The 20916-nt window shown below is 42.8% G+C and overlaps 2 protein-coding genes across 4 annotated transcripts in view; one reads left to right on the top strand and one right to left on the bottom strand.

Annotated features, from left to right (window-relative positions):
• The window catches only part of pde5ab (phosphodiesterase 5A, cGMP-specific, b), a 129549-nt gene extending 121133 nt beyond the window's left edge, over positions 1 to 8416 (top strand). For all 3 annotated transcript variants that reach the window (XM_051929776.1, XM_051929775.1, XM_028805071.2), the window contains exons 17-21: positions 1098 to 1175; positions 1259 to 1322; positions 6249 to 6323; positions 6407 to 6490; positions 7943 to 8416. In XM_051929776.1, the coding sequence (XP_051785736.1) occupies positions 1098 to 1175; positions 1259 to 1322; positions 6249 to 6323; positions 6407 to 6490; positions 7943 to 8065 (424 nt within the window). In that variant the 3' untranslated portion in view covers positions 8066 to 8416. The remainder of the gene's footprint in view (positions 1 to 1097; positions 1176 to 1258; positions 1323 to 6248; positions 6324 to 6406; positions 6491 to 7942) is intronic.
• A 3776-nt stretch (positions 8417 to 12192) lies between these two features.
• On the bottom strand, positions 12193 to 20695 carry mad2l1 (MAD2 mitotic arrest deficient-like 1 (yeast)). Its single transcript, XM_028805070.2, has 5 exons — positions 20526 to 20695; positions 18283 to 18429; positions 17768 to 17888; positions 13668 to 13771; positions 12193 to 12564 (listed from the first exon to the last, which is right to left on the bottom strand). The coding sequence occupies exons 1-5, from the start codon at positions 20593 to 20595 to the stop codon at positions 12392 to 12394; spliced, it is 615 nt and encodes a 204-aa protein (XP_028660903.1). The 5' UTR covers positions 20596 to 20695; the 3' UTR covers positions 12193 to 12391.
• Positions 20696 to 20916: the final 221 nt, after the last annotated feature.

The raw sequence follows: 20916 nt of genomic DNA, 5'->3' as shown, positions 1-20916 counted from the left end.
TCACCTGGCTGGTCATTTCTGGAGGTGGAGACTGGACTGCGTGTCTGCCTGGGGGGCTGCCAACCAGGATCCTTTGCTGTTTCGCCATGTGGTGGGTGATGGCGGCGATGCGCTCCCCAGCCTGACCTGCCCCCTTATCCGTGGATTATATGTTCTAAGACCTACCACGAATACCCAGAACTGCAGATAATTGCGATCCCTGTATATGAGTTGCTTTTCGTTTACATGATAAAGTTTAATTGATAAATTACACACAATAAGATGTTACTAACATTAAATAATAATCAAACACATAGTACGTTATTATACAGGAACGCGTCAGACTCGGCGGTTCACCCCCTCAGTTTTCGCCACACGTTGCTCACGGAATGCACTGACGCCAACCCGCCGCCGTGTGCCCAAAGTGGTGAAGCAATTGAAAATTAACAATCGCTTATTTCTAGAATGTCAGTCAGTCATTATCTAACCCGCTATATCCGAACACAGGGTCACGGGGGCCCACTGGAGCCAATCCCAGCCAACACAGGGCACAAGGCAGGAACAAACTCCAGGCAGGGTGCCAGCCCACCACAGGACACACACACCAAACACAATTTAGGATCACCAATGCACCTCACCTGCATGTCTTTGGACTGTGGGAGGAAACCCACGCAGACACGGGAAGAACATGCAAACTCCAACACAGGGAGGACCTGGGAACCGAACCCAGACAGGCCTCCTAACTGTGAGGCAGCAGCGCTACCCACTGCGCCACCGTGCCACCACTGCATTTAATGCTGCACTCCACTTGAAGAGGGAAGTCAGAATTTCTGAGCGCTACCACTGCGCCACTGTGCCGCCCTTTCTAGAATGTTCCATTTATTATTTTTGCACCACAATAACTGAAACCACGGAAACCAAACTCATGTTTACGGGGGGGTTCTACCACATTATAATTTGGAGGAAATAAGTTCAACTTGAAAAATACCAAACTTATCGTTTAAATAGCGACAACGCACGGGCAGGAGTCAGGTGCCAAAGTGACAACATGTGACATCAGACTTGAACAGGCACCCTCAAAATTCATCAACTGTTTTATTTTTTAACGGAATTTGTAGGCGCCGCAGCGAGTTCTTTGATCTTGTGAAGAAGAATCAGTTCACCTGGGAGGACGACGGTCACAGACACCTGCTAAGGTAAACGCCGCCTCCTGTCTGTCACTTCGTGTCTGCACAGTCTGCTGATGTTTGCTGCTTCATTCATGTGCTTGACCTTTCAGGGCGATGATGATGACCGCCTGTGACATCTCGGCCATCACCAAGCCCTGGCCCGTCCAGCGGAGGGTGAGTACCGGCAGGGTGGCCGTGCGGCGAGCCATTTCCAGCTTGACCTTGGTATGCGTGTTTCGTATCCTTTATCCAACTAAATCGGTGAAGATTTGTAGCGATTGTAACCACTACGTTTATAGTGATAAATTAACGATGGATTGTACGTCAAGCCCAAACTGTCTTCAGACCCCTTCCCACAGCGCCAAAAAATTACATCAACTAATCAAAGTGTATTTTACACAAATGACCCAGAGAAAAAGTGTGGAGGAAAAAAGGTAATTCATGATTGATATGCAATCCCTGGATATGAGCCGATTCCAAAACCCGCCCACCCTCTCCCGACAGAGACAGAGTACAAATACCATAAAATCTTCTTCTTCTTTCGACTGCTCCCGTTAGTGGTTGCCACAGCAGGTCATCTTCTTCCAGCTCTTTCTGTCCTCGTCATCTTGTTCTGTCACCCCCGTCACCTTCATGTCCTCTCTCAGCACATCCATAACCCTTCCTCTTCTCCTCTTGCCTGGCAGCTCTATCCTTAGTACCCTTCTCCCAGTATACCCCTCATCAATCCTCTGCACATGTCCAAACCAACGCCATCTCACCTCTTAGACTTTGTCAATAAGACGTCCCACCTGAGCTGACCCTCTAATGTCCTCATTTCTAATCCTGTCCATCCTCGTCACACCCAATGCAAATCTTAGCATCTTTAACTCTGCCACCTCCAGCTCTGTCTCCTGTGCCACTGTCTCCAACCCGTGTATATATATATATATATATATATATATATATATAAATATATAAAAACTGTGGCAGGCGGCTGGTGTCCATGCCCAGCCGGGACGCCCCTACACACTATATTCAGCCCTGGACAGTGCAATACCTCCTCCTGGATGCTAGATGGCCGCGTCCCTGGGGTAGAGCGGTGCCTCGGTTTCCCACAGGGCTCCCTGGGAATTGGATTTGAGTGCAGCCCTGTTGGGTCCCGCAGGCACCGCCAGGGGGTGCTGTGTTTGGGACTTCTGAGCCCGTGTGGGCAGCAGATACATCACACCTGGAAGTGCAGCCGGAACTCGGTGATCAAACAACTGGAGCACTTCTGGGTGGGCTATAAAAGGAGCCAGCGGGCCAGAGTCGGGTGGAGGAGGACAAGGTTGTTGGGGGAGAGTGGTGGTGCCAAAGAAGAGTAAGTGCGGTGGATTAGTGGTGTGCCTTATTTGGGACTGTGTTGTGTCTGTGGGCACGAGGAAGGCGTAGCCCACAGACGAAGAAAATAAAAAGTATTTCTTTTATTTTACACGTGCCTCCCGTGTCCAGTCTGTGTTGGGACGGGCGCTATATAGCGTCTTCTTACAAAACAAATACCATAAAATCACGTACCCAAAAATATCCCACAACGTCCACTCACTTTAGTCTCTTTATACGATAATCGTATCTCCCGATACTTCAATTCTTCAGACGTGCCAATCCCAGAATAAAAGATTATTTATTGCTCACTCTGATCCCAATCCCATCCAGTGTCTTAGTCCACTTCCCTCAGTCTATGGGGATTCTTCGAGGTGGCCACCCCCAAACTCTCCTGGCCTTAGATGGGTCACGTCTTTCATAAAGCTCGGACTGTCTTTCCTCTCTCTTCCTGTCTTTTCGCGCTCCTTTTCAATAGGAGGTCCGTTTCCATGGCAATCACAATGACAGCCCCACACCTCACCAAGGTCCCTCCCTATTTACGTAATCCAAGCCACCAAACTCCTGCTATGGTTGTGCTCAGACGCAGTCACATAGAGAGACAAACCTGAACATACAGTGCATCCGGGAAGTATTCACAGCGCATCACTTTCTCCACATTTTATGTTACAGCCTTATTCCAAAATGGATTCAATTCATTTTCTTCCTCAGAATTCTACACACAACACCCCATAATGACAACGTGAAAAAAGTTTACTTGAGGTTTTTGCAAATTTATTAAAAATAAAAAAACTGAGAAATCCCATGTCCATAAGTATTCACAGCCGTTGCTCAATACTTTGTCGATGCCCCTTTGGCAGCAATTCCAGCCTCAAGTCTTTTTGAATATGATGCCACAAGCTTGGCACACCTATCCTTGGCCAGTTTGGCCCATTCCTCTTTGCAGCACCTCTCAAGCTCCATCAGGTTGGATGGGAAGCGTCGGTGCACAGCCATTTTAAGATCTCTCCAGAGATGTTCAATCAGATTCAAGTCTGGGCTCTGGCTGAGCCACTCAAGGACATTCACAGAGTTGTCCTGAAGCCACTCCTTTGATATCTTGGCTGTGTGCTTAGGGTCGTTGTCCTGCTGAAAGATGAACCGTCGCCCCAGTCTGAGGTCAAGAGCGCTCTGGAGCAGGTTTTCATCCAGAATGTCTCTGTACATTGCTGCAGTCATCTTTCTCTTTATCCTGACTAGTCTCCCAGTCCCACAGCATGATGCCACCACCATGCTTCACTGTAGGGATGGTATTGGCCTGGTGATGAGCGGTACCTGGTTTCCTCCTAACGTGACACCTGGCATTCACACCAAAGACTTCAATCTTTGTCTCATCAGACCAGAGAATTTTCTTTCTCATGGTCTGAGAGTCCTTCAGGTGCCTTTTGGCAAACTCCAGGCGGGCTGCCATGTGCCTTTTACTAAGGAGTGGCTTCCGTCTGGCCACTCTACCATACAGGCCTGATTGGTGGATTGCTCCAGATATGGTTGTCCTTCTGGAAGGTTCTCCTCTCTCCACAGAGGACCTCTGGAGCTCTGACAGAGTGACCATCGGGTTCTTGGTCACCTCCCTGACTAAGGCCCTACTCCCCCGATCGCTCAGTTTAGATGGCCGGCCAGCTCTAGGAAGAGTCCTGGTGGTTTCGAACTTCTTCCACTTATGGATGATGGAGGCCACTGTGCTCATTGGGACCTTCAAAGCAGCAGAAATTTTTCTGTAACCTTCCCCAGATTTGTGCCTCGAGACAATCCTGTCTGGGAGGTCTACAGACAATTCCTTTGACTTCATGCTTTGTTTGTGCTCTGACATGAACTGTCAACTGTGGGACCTTCTATAGACAGGTGTGTGCCTTTCCAAATCAGGTCCAGTCAACTGAATTGACCACAGGTGGACTCCAATGAAGCTGCAGAAACATCTCAAGGATGATCAGGGGAAACAGGAGGCACCTGAGCTCAATTTTGAGCTTCATGGCAAAGGCTGTGAATACTTATGGACATGGGATTTCTCAATTTTTTTATTTTTAATAAATTTGCAAAAACCCCAAGTAAACTTTTTTCATGTTGTCATTATGGGGTGTTGTGTGTAGAATTCTTAGGGAAAAAATGAATTTAATCCATTTTGGAATAAGGCTGTAAAGTAACAAAATGTGGAAAAAGTGATGAAGCGCTGGGAATACTTTCCGGATGCACTGTACTGTATATCTGTACTGTATGTATGTTCAGTGTTACAGAGCTGTCACCCACAGTGTAGCGTTTATGTAAAAGTAGCTCCGCCCACACAGTGAAACAGGACAAACATTAAAAATCAATTCAAAAATAAACAACAAAATGTAATCATTTGTATGGAGAAGAATTTATCTTGATAGCTTTCATATCTGAGGGCTGCTTGATATTCAATATTTTTGGTTTTGCGATCAGGGGCAACAATGCAGCTGTGATCTCTTTGCCAAAAATATAAAAAGTTGTCAGGGTATCTCTGGCCAAGTGGAAGGAAGGTACATTTTGACATCAAATGCTGACACTGTATCTGATCGTGTTCGTGGGGAGAACAGCATGTGGCACGTACCCTCTAAAACACATGAAGCTCTGATCTCTCTCTCAAACACGTCAAACGTTACTCCTTAACAATCTCTAGATGATAATGTCTGCTGAACAAATGGGTATCGCTAGCTCAGAGAAGGCGAGATGCGCTCCAACACGTGGCGTGAGGTACAGCGACTTGAACAGAGGCTGGCACGAGAGTGAGGAGGGCCCTGCCCACTTTCTCCCTCCCCTTGGCCCGCTGCATGTCTCTCAGATTCACGTGAATAAATCGGTGCCACAACCAAACTCTGATTCTTAGTGCAGTGAGAGAAGTCGCAAAATCGACCGGAATGTTCAAGCAAATTCTGTTGGGATGACAAATGCAATGCATTTTATTACTAAAAATATTTGTGATGCGCCACCTGTTGGAATGACAAATGCAGAACCATTTGGTATGGGGTTCATAAAGGCAGTGTTAATGTCTGTGATGTGTCATTCGTTAGTAGTTTTACGTTAAGATAATGTTCCTATCAAAAGTCTTCAGTCCTCTTGGATGTTTTCCCATTTTCTTGTCATACAACATTGAATCCCAGTGGATTTAAGCTCTTTAATGTCTTAAGTGAAAACAGATCTCTGCAACGCGGTCCAAATGAATTACAAATATAAAACGGCAAATAATGGACCCCTTTGTAATATGACACCCATATGTTGCCACATTTAGATTTAAAGGGCCCATCCTTAGTTCAGTGGAGGTCATCTGTTTGGCGTTTCAGCTGATTGCATCAGGAAGGCCCACCTTTTGGTGAAGTCAGTATGGTGGTCAGACCAACACAATGAAGACAAAAGACCCCCCGGAGAAACTCCATGAAAAGCACATGTCACCAGAATATCTCCAAGTCCCGAAGCAGAAGGAGAGGCACACAGTGCTGACTTTCTGACGGCCCCCCAATGACTCCGCGCTCTCTGCTTGCGTCAAACCCACCAGGCCAGTTAGTGACGTCTGAGGACCCTCGGCTGGAGGTTTCTTTTTGATGTTCTGAAATCAGACGCCGCTTTTTACTTTGTGTTTTTATTTTTTTTTTTTTTGTGCCAGTGCCTTGTGAGTCTCCGAGTCCTTCTCTGTCACTCAATGGCACTCGTGTCTTCCTCATAAATGGCTGCTTCTCAGTTACTTCTTTATTTCCCCTTCTTCTGCAGATAGCCGAGCTCGTTGCTACAGAATTCTTTGAACAAGGAGACAAGGAGAGAAAGGAGCTGAACATCGAGCCCATTGTAAGTGTGAAGGCGCTATAAAACCTGCTCTGCCAGCTGTGTCACCCGCCGACGTGTCACTTCTGCTGTGTCATTCCTTCTAGGACCTGATGAACAGAGAGAAGCGAGATCAAATTCCCAGCATGCAAGTGGGCTTCATCGACACCATCTGCGTTGAGCTGTATGAGGTATGTCCTTATGAGACCCCCATTCCTGTTTTAGACCACAATTCTGACCCCCTTTGCTGTTTCGCCAGATCTTTGTCTAGTCGAGTCCCCACCCACTCTCGCTCTGTCCTCAAGACCACCGGGTCTTCTCCATCAGTCAGTCCCGACTCTCGATTTCTGATGGACCCTCATCTCTGTGCTCTCTGTGTGCTCACTCGGACCCCAGTCGTTGATCCTCCCAGAAGACTAAAGCAATTTTTCCAAAAATATTTTCCAGGAAAAATCCTTTCTTAAAGACTAAAGCAATCCTCTCAGAAAACATCATTCCAAGAGAAAATCCTTCGAGAAGTAACCCAGAAAAGTCAAGCAATTCTTCCAGAAATTATAACTCAAGGAAAATCTCCTTCCTGAAAACTGAAGTGATCCTTCCAGAATAGCAAAGCGATCCTTTTGAAAAATATTTCTGGAAAAGGACTCTTCCAGAAAATATCATTCTACAAAAAGATCCTTCTAGAAGTTAAAGCAAACCTCCAGGAAGGTATCCTTCCAGGAAAAGAACCTTCCAGAAAACTAAAGCAATCTTCCCAAAAAATACCAAAGAGATCGTGTTTGAAAATATCAATGACAAGGACAAGATCCTTCCAGAAGATATCATTTCAACAGAAGATCCTCCCAAACATGAAAATTATCCTTCTGGAAAATATCATTCCAGAAAAAAAAGACCAAATCATTTTTTCCAAAAACAAACATATTCCAGTAGAGATCCTTCCAGAAGACCTCTCAAGAGAATACAATTCCAAGAAAAGATCCTTCTAGAAGTTAAAGGAATCCTCCTGGAAAATATAATGAAGAGAAAAGATCCATATGGTAAAGGTTTTGGAAAAAGACTCTCTTAGAATATTAAAGCAATCCTCTCAGAAAATATATAATTCCAAGACAAGATCTTTCTGGAAGTTAAAGCAAACTCCCTGGAAGATGCCTTTCCAGGAAAAAGAACCTTCCAGAATACCAAAGAGTTCTTTTCTGAAAAGATCCTTCCAAAAACTTCTGGGAAAATTTCTTTCCCAAAACTTAAAGGTTCCTTCTGGAAAACGTCCCTCCCTTCCTAAACGGGACCATTCAGGTGTTGCAAGTCCTCACTCTGTTGGTGTGAGTATTCGTCGTGTGCGTCCGGCAGCTTCTCGTGCCCCGAGTTGTTCTGGAGGTCCACCCCCTTAGGGTTTCGGATTGGTGCCAAGCACTATGTGACAGTTCCTGTGCCCAAACTCCTGGGTGCTCCAGTTTTCCTACAAGATGTCAGCAAAATGAGCCCCACAAGGGTGTGAACACTGAGCTGCCGTCCCATCCAGGGTGGGTTTCCTGCCAGCCCTTTGCCCTCAGGGCTGAAATGGTGGGCTGTAACCCCACCTGAGGTTGGATTTAGCAGATTTGAGCTCCGTGTTGACGGCTCTGACTTCTCTGTCTCCACCACAGACCCTGGCCCACCTGTCGGAGGGCTGCTCGCCGCTGCTCGAAGGCTGCAGGAAGAACCGACAGAGCTGGAAATTACTGGCGGACCAAGGAGAAGCAGCGACGCTCGTTAACGGGAACTCATAAGGCGGCGAGGCGTCCATCGACCAAACGAAGGCCAGGCGACTGTCTGTCCGAGTCTGGATGCTCCTCCGTGTCACGTCTAATAGCTGCGTCTGAACAGCTGCTTTAGGTTACTGTCAGCGTTGGGCATTCAAGAGGGGTTTATTTTTTATATGTTTTTATTTTTTTACAGAATACGTGTAATATGTAGAAAGCCAAATATCAGCAATTACAGAAATTAGTCTAAAGATGTCACTGTGTTTTTAGGGGTGGGAAAGCGATGTCACGTTCCTGTCACAAAGTAGCCCTGAGCTAACGCAAATGTAAGGTCCTTTGTCTTTACTAATAATGTATAAAGTTGAACGAGGTGGCACATTCATGACGTGTAGGCTGCTTTATCGTCGCCGTTTACAGACATCTGGACCTCCAGAGACCTCCTGGGTGAATTGGTGGGCGAGTGCCTGTCGAGGTGGGCCCTGCGCTGGACTGGCATCTCCCCGATTCATGAGCTGGAATTGGACAATGTGGATTTGAGGGCGGTGTTATGTCACCTGTGTGTGTGTGTGTGCGTACGCGGAGCGGTGACAGTGCCTGTGGCCCCACTCTCTCAGGCAGAGGGTCCAATACTTGTAGCACTTGCAAGGACAGCCGGCCACAAACATATGAAGCCCCTCAGAAAGAACCTTCTTGAAGCTCCTGGAATTCAAAGCAATAGAATGCCTTTTCTATTTATCTAGCGCCTTCCATTCTCCCTATTGCTGGGACATACAGGTAAGACTCTCTCTGTCCTTTGCACACATGCCAGTACTATACTGTGGTGTCTATAATATAGTGCCTTTCATAACAATCCATTTTGTCATTGCTCTATAACCGCTCTGCTCATATCTATTAGTTTATAGTGCCTTTCACTCTGTCACTTGTCCAAAGGACAGGAAAAGTCTTAAATCTTATACTATTTATTATATAGTTCCTTTCATATCTAATAGTCTTTCATAACTATTGAATTGCTGCTGTATACTATAGTGCCTTTCAATCTGAAGACTGTTTCCTCTGCATAAATGACAAAATTAAACTACAGCATCTGTCACAGAGTGCCTTTCATAACAGTATATCTGATTGCTGTTCTATATAGTGCCTTTCCTACCTAGCAATTATGTAGAGCCTTTAACTTTTCAGACTTGTCCTGTTGTCTGTACATATGCCAATATTATACTATCTTTCATAGAGTGCCTCTCATGTCTGTCTATATATTATATAGTGTGTCAAACACTTGGGGACACTGTTGCCCCGTAAAACCCAACAGATAGACGTAGACACAGTAAAAGCAATAAGGTGATCTTTTTAATTCTTTTTCCTTGGCTATGCCTCCAAAGCACCCCAGCCACAATAAACAGGCACCACAATTCTCTCTTGCTGGGTCTCCTTTATGTAGTCCTTGTCCCTGCAGTGCTCCTGCTCTTCCTCCCACGTGACTTGCCAGCACTTCCCGGTGAGACGGACTCTAATCAGCCCAGTAGTGCTGTCGGATTTCCATCCTCATGACTTCCAAGCACTTCTGGACTCCCCAAGTCCTTTCACAGCTCCCCCTGGCGGCACCCATCAGTACTGAGAAACCGGACTCCAAGTCCCAGGATGTCATGTGGGAATCCAGGGCACCGCTACACTCCAGGGGAGCTGCCACCTAGCGTTCTGGGGTGGGGGGGGGGGGGGGGGGGGTGGTTGGTTGGCAGTGTCCTGAAAAAGTTGCCTTTTCCCATCTTTTCATTTCAGGGAATCCCAGCCATCTGCCACAAGTGCCTTTTACCTCTATTATATAGTGCCTTTCCTATTTCAGTCTGAAGACATTCTGTCCTCTGCACACATGCCCATGTTATACTCTGTGTGATGCAGTGCATTTCCTATCTCATATAGCGCCTTTCATAGCAATCCATCTGATTTTTGCTCCATAACTTTCCTATCTGTTACAGTATTTGGTGTCTTTCACTCTTAAGACTTTTCCTCTCCTCTGCACACAGCCCCGTTCATATCTAATATAGCGCCTTTCATTGCTGTCTAATTGTTGCTCTACATCCTGCCTCTCCTATTATGTGGTGCCTTTAACTTTTAAGACTTTACCTGTCATCTGCACACTTCACATTATTATACTATTTAATATACAGTAGTGCCGTTCATAACCAACTGATTATCGCTACACTGGCGGTGCCCGTGGTCCTTATTGAGCGCCTTTGTTAGCATTTAGCAGTACATCACACTGAATAAGAAATGGAAATCAGTGGGCGGTGTAGCAGTTAACTCAGAGGTTTCCTTCAACTTTCTTTGAGCCCAAACCTTTTTTTTGTCCTTCCCTGGGCCTGCCAGCCCTACCTGGCCATCTGTTACCTTTTTAAATAACGCCCTCCCTGTCTTGGATTGACGTCATGACCTGAAGTCAGACAAACTTGGACTTGACAGACCAGCCCAAATCTAACTTAAGTGGGCATTCCAGTTGAAAATTCCGACTTCCCACTGCAAATGGAACGCAGCTTTGGAGCAGTGGAGAATGTTACAGAAGGTTCATTTAGTCCAGGAAATAGAAAAATTTGACAACAGTGCCATCTGCTGGTCTTCATGATATGTATCACAATACATGAAGTGGTCCCTTGGTTTAACCGTTCTTATTCTTCTTTCATGTGTGGTCTACAGGGGGTGCAGCAGCTCCCCAAAACCGACCCAGACAGACACCAGGCACAAGTTCAGCAAAGCACAAAGGTTTTATTCAGTGGGAAACACTTCTCAAATCATTTCCCACAGCACTTTTCTTCCTTTCTCTCCTTCCACATCTGGCAAGCTTTGCCTTCTTGCTCCTGACTCCTAACGAGACAGCCATGTAAGCACACTTCAGATTTAGCCTTGAGTGAGTGGCACATCAATGACACAACACTAAAACAAGAGGCCCACGTCACCGCCCTACAGGACCCCCTTCAGATAGGACATCCAGGCTGAAAAGTTCCTGGGGTGCAGCACTGGGTGCCTAAGTCTCCAAAGGGTAGAAATGCCACTCACTTCTGGTTTTAAGAACCATCCTCATGTATGGTTCCCATATAAGAATTTAGGATTAGTTCAGAGCGGACACCAAAGATGACGTGGTGGTCTCATCACTTCACACAGCAAATTATTTTTGATTTTTTTTTTTTTTTGAAAACTCCCACCCGCTGAATCCCATCTTTAAAACAACGTCAGCATCAATGATACAATTTAAGTAAAATGGTGCAGTTTCAATGTTTTCTACAGACCCCCACCCCGAGAAGCCACAACCTAGCAGATTTACATTATTAGCAGCAAGGAGGCAGCTTTCATACTTGGGAAAAGTAAATTACAAGGCTCACCATTTTAGACTTGACTCAGAATTTCAAATTAGGGACCCAAAGAAACAATCTGTTCACGTCAAGGGGGCAAAAACTGAAATCATCATATTGTGGCCCCTCATCCCCCAGGAGTGACTTCCAAATCTCGAGAAATATTTCACCCAAACTAGGGGACAGTTGGGGTCTCTTACAAGTCACACTATCTGCCCCCTGCCAAAGACCACCCTGAAAAGCAGGTCACAGCGGTTCTTGTAAATGCATAGGACTTCGTTTTGGGCCTGCGCCCCGACGGTACACGCAGACCTCGCACATCACTTCTGTTCAGATTTTTATGATTTCTTCAGGGTGAAGTAAACTCACGGGGGGTCACCATGAATGAAAAGAGAAAGCTGAACAGCCCTCAGTGCTAAGGTTAAGGGGGGGGGGGGGGGGGGGACAAAAGTTTCCACCTCCACAAATGGACTTTAAAAGGAAAAACAAACATTTTTGTGCTTAGATTAATATTATAGCTGTAAACATCAACAGCGATTACGGAGACTATAAATTACACCACTTTGAGAATGAGCTTCACAGATGGCACACGCAGCTTAAGCATCACTTTGGAAAGGCAGACCCTCAGAACACAAGCACAACAACAAAAAGATGGCTGCGTAATCCATGAACTCCTCCTACTTTATAATAATTATGTAAAGATTTCATTAACGTAGAAATATGACTCACAGGTTCAGAAATGAACTAGAAACAAAAGAAAAAAATAAATCCATAACACTTGCAGTTGGACGCTCTCAGAAGCAATTGCAACCCAAAACCTTTGCATGTTTGGTTTTTATATTGATAAAAGTCAAGTATTCCATATCATAAAAAGACAAAAACACAAAACAAGCTTTTCATACGATAGTGGCTCAAATAAAGACTTAAACAACAATCGGAGAACTCAGAGAAACAACAAACAGAGAAGGAGGAGTCGGTGAAATATGTACAGAGTCGGGATGGGGAGAACGATAAACTAAATAGTATCGATTTTTTTATAAGCCACCATGCTATTCACTTTGTGGATGGTTGTAGTGAAGGAACGAAGGCGGACTTCTTCGGAATTGTTGACCATCTGAGGGCCTGATTCTTCCCATTTTTCTGGTACCTCCAAATCTTTGTCTGTGTAAATCAGCAAATCGAATGCACCTACATAAAGGGGGAGGAAAAAAATTTAAAAAATAAATAAAAGACTGACGGATATGAAAACATTTGCCAAAAAGATGACAAAATATTCTGACATCTACTATACGTGTGTGTGTGTGTGTGTAGCTACACAGTGCACATAGACAAATTCCTGGCTATTTGCCAATAACCCCAAGGAATAATATATTAAAAAATTGTAAAAACCACTCTTGTATTAAGTTAAAAAGTGTACTAAAAAGTAATAAATAAGTCTCTCATACATCACTCGTAAAAAAAGGTGGCCGCTTTTCAATCAACATTCAAAAAACACTTCTTAAAATCTTACCAAAAGTGCCCAGATTTTATTTTACGATTGAAGTATGAAAGACTTTACTTTAGTAAACTTAACTTAATAAGCACGTGGTTTTTAAAACAGTTTTGTTCCCCCCCCCCACCTTTTTAGTCTGTTTTAGTATAATTTTGGAATCAATATTTTAACACTTCCTTTAATATTTCTATCCATTATTAGCGCCATCTATTGGTGAAATCTTGATCTATTCATATTAAAATTTCATTTCTTAATTAACATGGATTAATTGATCAGTGAAACTGATTGATTCATGTATTGTCATCAGAGGTGAGTAAGTGTGCAAAATTTCAAGTCATTTGGACAATAGGAAGTGGGTTAAATATCAATTACAAGATTTACACCAGACAACAAACAGGTGAAGTTAAAAGCAGCGTGGTAATAATAAAAAGAATGGCTCACACTGAAGGATCAGCCTTATGGCCGTACACATTAATCACTGGAGGTATTTCCATTTAGAAGGATTAACGAGAGTAAATACGGCGACAATTTAAGGGCATTTTATGTGCACACACATTTGAGGATCCTCAGCCACACCTGTGCATGTTTTAGTTTCCAGCAGGTGATTTGCATGAGCCATTTTACAAAGATTTACAAATCAGTTCTATCGGATACTCTGTGTGTGTGTGTTGGGGGGGGGGGGGGGGGGGGGTTCAGGGAGCACATCAGAATTAAAAATCTGAGAAGTTAGGATGATGTTAATACATATAGATCACCATTTCTTTATATTTCATGACATGCAGCGAGTCAAATTACTTACATGCCGTTTCAAGAAGGGGTAAAAATGTCACGCTGGCAGTGATCTGACGGATAACTGAACGGATTTCATCCTGAATTACTTTGATAGACTTCTCTCTTGGAGTACTGTGGCAGGGAAAAAAAAAATCCAATGAATTACAAAATATTGAAGAAGAAAAAAAGATGAATTTTCAAAACACAAAGACATTCACTCAAGGAAAAGATACAGGATTAGATTTATGATTTAGGTCAAAGTGCCACTAGAGAAACAGGACAGATGGAGAAGTGAAGCCGAGCCTGGGTGTGGAGACCGTGGAAAGCCAAAACAAAATATTTGTGCCTGCCTGGTTTCCATACTTACTCACAGAAGAGCAGAATGAAAATACCATTAATGACAAAGAAAATTATATTCCCCATATAACTGCTTATCTCAATAAAAATCTACCAAACTTAAGTTTGTAATTTCTACATTGACTCCTATACACAAACTGAGAAATAATGAGTTGCTTAATTAGGCTAAGAGTCCAATGAAAAACGTGAGTTGAAACAAAAACCATCAGCCACAGTGAGGGTCCCCAGGACAGAGTTTGGGAAGCACTGCCATACCCTATTCAAATTAAATCCAACATCCCCACCCCTACCGATGCAAAGAGTAAGAATTCAGAATATTGAACATGACGTAACAACTCAGTTATACTGAGGCACTCTAAAGCTGGCGTCACATTACACAACTTCCACTTGAAGGGGGCGTCAGACTTGACGCCTGCAGTTGATGATCTTGTCATCCAAGGATGTCAGATTACAAGACTAGAAATCGCAAAGACAGACAAGTAGATGTCCCCGTGGTGACTTTACTGTTTCACTTCTCTCATATATCCCTCACTCACCTCTTTCTCAGACCGCTTCCTGACAGAGCCAATGCTGCACAAATGCTTAGTGGGTTCAGCCTCAGTGTTGACTCATTTTTCTTTACACTATCATAGTACATACAGTAAAACATCACACAGAGAAGCCCCCTCTTCCTGCTTGCTCATTCCTTACTCCTCGTAGTGACATTATGCCACTTTTATTTCTGACTGTGCACCCGCTGGTTCCCACTCTCACACACGAACACTGAGCCCCTATGACGGTGCGACTTCGTCACCTTTTTTATTTCAAGGCAAAATCGGACATTCAGTTGTCAAAGAACAATTGTTTTACTTGTACTAATTTTGGCATTGTGTTATTCCGAGTGCACTATGCAAACCCACAACATTTTACCGATCTGTTTTTGCACTTCACTTCCATAATCGGTTTTTCTGTCATTTTTAATGGTTGACTATCTTCATTCAGAAAACTTACAAAACCCAGACCCCTTCACAAAAAACACATCGGCACTTTAATCTACAAGTGTACTGCGAGAAGTTTTTCTAACTGCTCCTCAGGTGGCCTAAAAGTATTTTGCATCCGATTCAGTCCCATTCACTCCAAACCGCCCATGACTGTTGTTTAATGCTATGATCTCATTAAAGCAAATTAAAAATAACTGCCATGATTCTGATTCTCCTTTAACAACAATGCTTTAAATCCCAAACTTTAAAAAGAACCTCCTCACACAATAGTGTGTCCCACAATTAGTCTATGTCTTACGTGACTGCTGGATTGACACACAAGGTCTAAAACAACAATGTGTAATTAAAAATATTCAGGTCATCTGTATTCAAATTTTTTTTTTTGCATCACTAAAGGAGAGAAGAGTACACGGATTGTGTAGACCCAGACTACATACCGCAACAAGCCACACAGGAGCCACTTCTCTGGGCAAGTCCAAGGTGTTGAATGGCTTTTTTCTCCCTTGAATGCCGCAAATTAAATGGCACCCAGTCTATGCCCAGTGGGCAACTCAAAATGCCTGCCTTCAACCTGCCTGCCTCTTGCCTTCCATATTACTACACTCGCTAGTCTCATGCTGTCGCCGTCTTACTAACTCTGCTTGTGCCCATTTGGCAGCAAGAAACATCACAGGACCCCAGCTGAAAATAACAGCGTACTGAAGCACAGTACCAGAATGTGTGGCTCATGAGGATTTCAGCTCATTCTTGTGGTTGCTTTTATGGCTTGCTATCGTGAGAACTCTCACTCCCGGCCATAAGTACTTGACTGCAGATATGGCTCTTAGATTTAAATAACAGTTGCACAAGTAATACTAGATTTTTTTTGGTGTTTGTGTTTGTTCTGTGGCTGTCAGTGCTGCTATTACCATAATATAAATATGTTAAAAGTCTGCACAAACCTATATGTAACATCCAGAATCTTTTAACGTAATACACCCTTTAATTTGAATATTCAAACCTTATTTTTGGCTAATCTGACAGCCCTAGTCACTGGGGTTATCAAACTACACAACTGGGAATAATGGGAGTGTGCCGTGACTGTCCGGCTTCACTAAGATTATGTAAATAAAGCCTGTGATTGAAAAATTGCTGGAAGTGTCATGTAATGTGACAGGAACTTTAAGTTTAGTGGAAATTCAAAACTCTTACAGTACAATATTAACAAATGTCTGTCAAATTTTTCAGAAGCTTTGAAGAGGCCCTCAGAAAGTAAAATTTGAAATAAATCTCAAGTAAATATGCCACCCTCTTCTCCACTGCATGACCATTAAATAAGATAAGGAAGAATGCTAGCCATGCAGTGCAAGATGACACAGTAGATCAGTTCATTAAGCAGATAACTTGCATCAGGTGACACTCCAAAGAAGATGCCAGACAGTAAATGATTATTGAATGAAAATCTAATACAATTAAGGAAAATTATTATTTCAATAGGTTTTGGGCAAGGCATTTCCAAAACATGTGGCCTAATGATGTAATGAGGTACACGATGACAGTCTTGAAGGAGACCATTATGCACAAAGAAATATTTTTTTTGGTAGCCAAGTTCCATTTATTATTTAAAATTCTACTGGAAAGATGGCAAACTTTTAGGGACATCATCTATATCAATTATGTTACATGGCTATAGGAGACACTGCAGGAAGGAGAGGAAAGTCTACCAGGATTCAGAAAAAGTCTCCAGCATTCATGTAGTAAAAGAAATGTGTTAAGATTATTTTAGAGATGTAGTTGTTCAAAGGATGTAAACATATTGACTATACTAAAACCTTCAAAGACCCCAATGCCAAGCACCTCTAACAGGTTTAAAAAATAATAATAATAATTCTTTGCATTTATATAGCGCTTTTCTCACTACTCAAAGCGCTCAGCAATTGCAGGTTAAGGGCCTTGCTTAAGGGCCCAACAGAGCAGAGTCTCTTTTGGCATTTACGAGATTCGATGCATAGCTTAAAGATGGAGAACAGGAGCGTAGAGGTGCATTTTAAGATTTAAATCTCTACTAAAACCCAACTTACAGGGAAAACTTGTGGGTTGGTGGCAGGATTGGCACTCCAGCCACCATTAAGAAAAAAGAAAACTGCTCCTGTGTGGTGCGGAGGTGTCACCTGCTGCACTGGGATGCCAATCCAGGTGGCTCAATATGTGATGGGTGCAGCAACGCACCATCAGCACATGCTCCTATTAAAATGCCTCCTGCACCGAGGTCACGTAGTGAGTGGGTGATGAACCATCAGACTACCAACTGCTTAGTTGACAATAATTAGTGGTGACTAGAATGCAAAGCGTAGCACAATTAGGACATGGTTTCCTCTGCATAGATGAAGCTGTGACCGTTTAATTTCTTCTCCATTCCTTGCTTATTATTCACTACTAAGCAGTGAAGTTCTAAGTTCTCAAAAGTACCAAAATATTTGTGTTGCTGCTAATCAAACACTAACGGTGTATACAGAAGGGAGCTACTGGAAGCGTACATAAAGTCCACAATAATGCATAATGTTCTATAGAGAGGGAGGCAGACCTCGATAACCATCTGGACAAAGATTTCACTCTGCAACAAAAGTGCTCAAAAAGCAGCAAATTTTGCAGTCTGAATTCAAATGATGCTTAAAAGACTTTTGAACTTTCAAACTAGAAAACAGAATTCAGTTCATCAGGGCGAGATGTTGTAATGAATCATTAAACTCTCCAAAATCCCATTTCAAGTTTGAAAAACCAATTTATTTTTAAAATTAATCCAAACACTCACCTATTTTCTGATGCAGTTTTGTCACATTCAATATCAAACTGCCATCGCTCCAAAACCTCGTTGGTTTCCAAACTGGTAATAACTACAACCAGTTTCTGTACTGTACACTGGAACAACCATTCTAAAACAGAAAGCAACATTATGAAGAGCAAACCGCTTCTCTGTACTTTTACCATATATACAGAAACATGTCCGACAGGCATGGTTGGAAAATAAATTAAAATAACATTTGATAGTAAATGAGGTTTTAGTTTATTTAAATATAGCTTGTAGAACTCAAAAGTGGACAAGCAGGAACACCTACACTCAAACTATGTTTAATATTAATAGCCAGTGTCACACTTGCAATGGTAAATATTGCCAAAAGAAAAGCATGCATGCATAGATAGAGATAGATAGATAGATAGATAGATAGATAGATACTTTATTAATCCCAAGGGGAAATTCACATGCTGAAAAGGCTGCCACTCTCGGCAGCGCCCGAGTCATCCAGCAGCAGAAAGCAGTACTATTACCTTTGAGCTGAAGTACAACGTTGTTCAGGTAACTTTTCAATTTGGGGTCTGTAGTCACAAATATGCTCAGATTGTACTGAGTAACACGGGTGAAGGTTTCAGGTGGGTAAATCCCTCGCTGATACAAAATGCTATTGATACCAAAGGCTGCAAAAGTTAAAAGCTTAATTAGTAGAAAATACACACACCCACCGGTGTATTGTTGCACTCTCCAATGTTTAAAATGAAGGTAAAAATTGTACATATTACAATTAGCTTCTCAAAAAACCTTTACCTGAAATCATGCATATTCCTCATCTGGACACATTTAAAAAAGATTTGAACTAAAATAAAAAGAATCTGAGCACAGGGTGGAATTCAGATAATGTGCTATCCAAGTGAGCTTGATGGACTGAATGATCTCCTTCTGGTCACTGAGCTGCCAGTGCTCAAAAGTCATAGCATTTCATGCTGGGATCTTCAGGCCAGAAGACCAGCCAGTTTAAAAACTACTAAAGCCTGACAAAGCAATGGAGCCTATTAGAAACATCTGCATTACAATGTGGACCTCTGTGATATTACCGGATTGTTGAGAAACTGAAAACCATAGAAAAATCAGTGATAATATCTGTTTTATTTTCAAGACACACACAACAAGATTTACAGATTACCTGCTGTTGTCTGTCCAGTAAGAAATGCACAATCACACTTGCTTAAATCCAATATTTGCTAATTATTAAATTTGCTAATATCAGATGGAATACGGTTTTTAAATGAAGCTCTTGCTGTAAATTTCTCAAATAGACATAACTAACAAGAAAAAGGAAGAATTATTTTAAGTAAAAATAAAGGGGAACACAGTATCTTTTTGAAAGGTGCAGTCTTTAATCATCACCATTAGCATTTTGAAATATCCACATTACCAGATAAAGCTTTTTGTCCCAAGATGGAAATTTAGCTTTTTACAGAAGCTAAATAAGTAAATATGATGACAAACAACAAACCCACTCTCAAATACACAGCATTGGGATTAACGAAAGATAAAGCAGTCACAGTGAGGTATTATGCAGGCATATTGCCATAGGAATAAAGGAGAGATGGCGTTTATTTGTATCAGAGGGGAAATGTAAACTTTACAGATACTGAAGAGAGAGGAAAAATATTCGATATACACCTGGATTGAAAAGTTTACATTTAATACAGCCACATGTACTAAATATGATGGCCCTGTGAACTTTCATACAAATTAATTTCACTCACCAGCTTGGGAACTCTGAGTAAGCATGGAAGTTGTGGCCTTTTCATGGACCGAAGTGCAAACTCATCACTGGCCACCTGAACTCGTGGCTTAAAACTGGACGGGTGGATCTCCACTTCATTTATTAGCAAACGTTTATGGCGTATATGACATCAAAGCTTTTAAGCCTGTCCAATTTTAAAAATTTTGCCAGTGCGGCACAGGCATGGAAAATGTAAAAGTACGTCAAATTATCTCTGGGGAAAAAAACCACAATCACCAAGATGTCTTTAATTTTAAACTTGTTGAAACAGTTTTGCGGGTTAAGTGTATTTAAGAACAAGAAGGATTTATACACCGGAGGGCAGAAGACAGGGAGGATACACAGTAAAAGCAAATAAAGCGACTTTAAAATGATAACGGACTGCATACTCTTTAACTAAAATGCAACACGGCGTTTAAGTCTCTACTGGTTGTTTTTACTTATGGTAAGTAAATTAATTGTACCACAAAGTTAAAAACATTTCCACATTAATAATTCACGTAATTACGTTGTATTTACAACTAACTTAAACTTGTAAAACTCGGGGCATCATGCAGCCAGCCTAATAATAATCAGTCAAGTTGCTCATTGTACAGATCCATAGATGCCACGACAAGGCTGAAGGATTCAAAAAGCTGAAGAGCGCCACATCCGCTGTGGGCGGGGCTTGTTCGCATGCATACCAGTGGAGTCGGGCCGGCTGGGCTTCAGGCTGCGCCGTTGTTCTAAACGGGAGCAGAGGCCCAAACGTTTTTAGCCACACGGCGAATCGGCAACGCAACATAGTTTTGAAATTTCCAACAAAAATGTCAACATTTCAGAACTTTTTTTCCGAAACACTTTGCGCTAGTTTACTACAATAACCGGAAAGATAAGTTTTTTTTTCTTTCAAACATGCTTCACACGGTATTCGTTTCGGCGGCGTTTCAGATAACCAAGTTTCCCTCTACACGCCCAAAGTAAAGGAAAATTATGATAACTTACAGAAAAACTCCGCCACGAGCTCGGCGCTTCCTTTCAGGGTAATCCCTGAGAGAGTACCTTGTTTAGCCATAACAAATGGCGTGCGGCCGCTTTACCCGCCAGTCCGTTTGAAATCTGCAGGCGAAGTCGCGGATGTAGTCGCTCAGCAGGCACTGCGCATGTGCGCTGGATGTTGTCTCGCACGAACTTAATCCTCGCGACTGAGGGGCGGGGTTAGCCATTTTCATGGCGGAAGTACATTCTCAGAACTTGTCTTGTTAAAGCGCTCTGTTATTCTGCCATAGCCTCGCCACGGATTTCATGATTTAGGCTGAATTAAACTAGCCGCATATAAAGGCGTGATCACAAAAAAATAGAAAGATTACTGGCTGAAGAGTGGTTTGATACATCA

The sequence above is a fragment of the Erpetoichthys calabaricus genome, chromosome 7 (genome assembly GCF_900747795.2).
Source record: "Erpetoichthys calabaricus chromosome 7, fErpCal1.3, whole genome shotgun sequence".
Lineage (NCBI taxonomy): Eukaryota > Metazoa > Chordata > Cladistia > Polypteriformes > Polypteridae > Erpetoichthys > Erpetoichthys calabaricus.
This window is presented reverse-complemented; position numbering and strand designations above follow the sequence as displayed.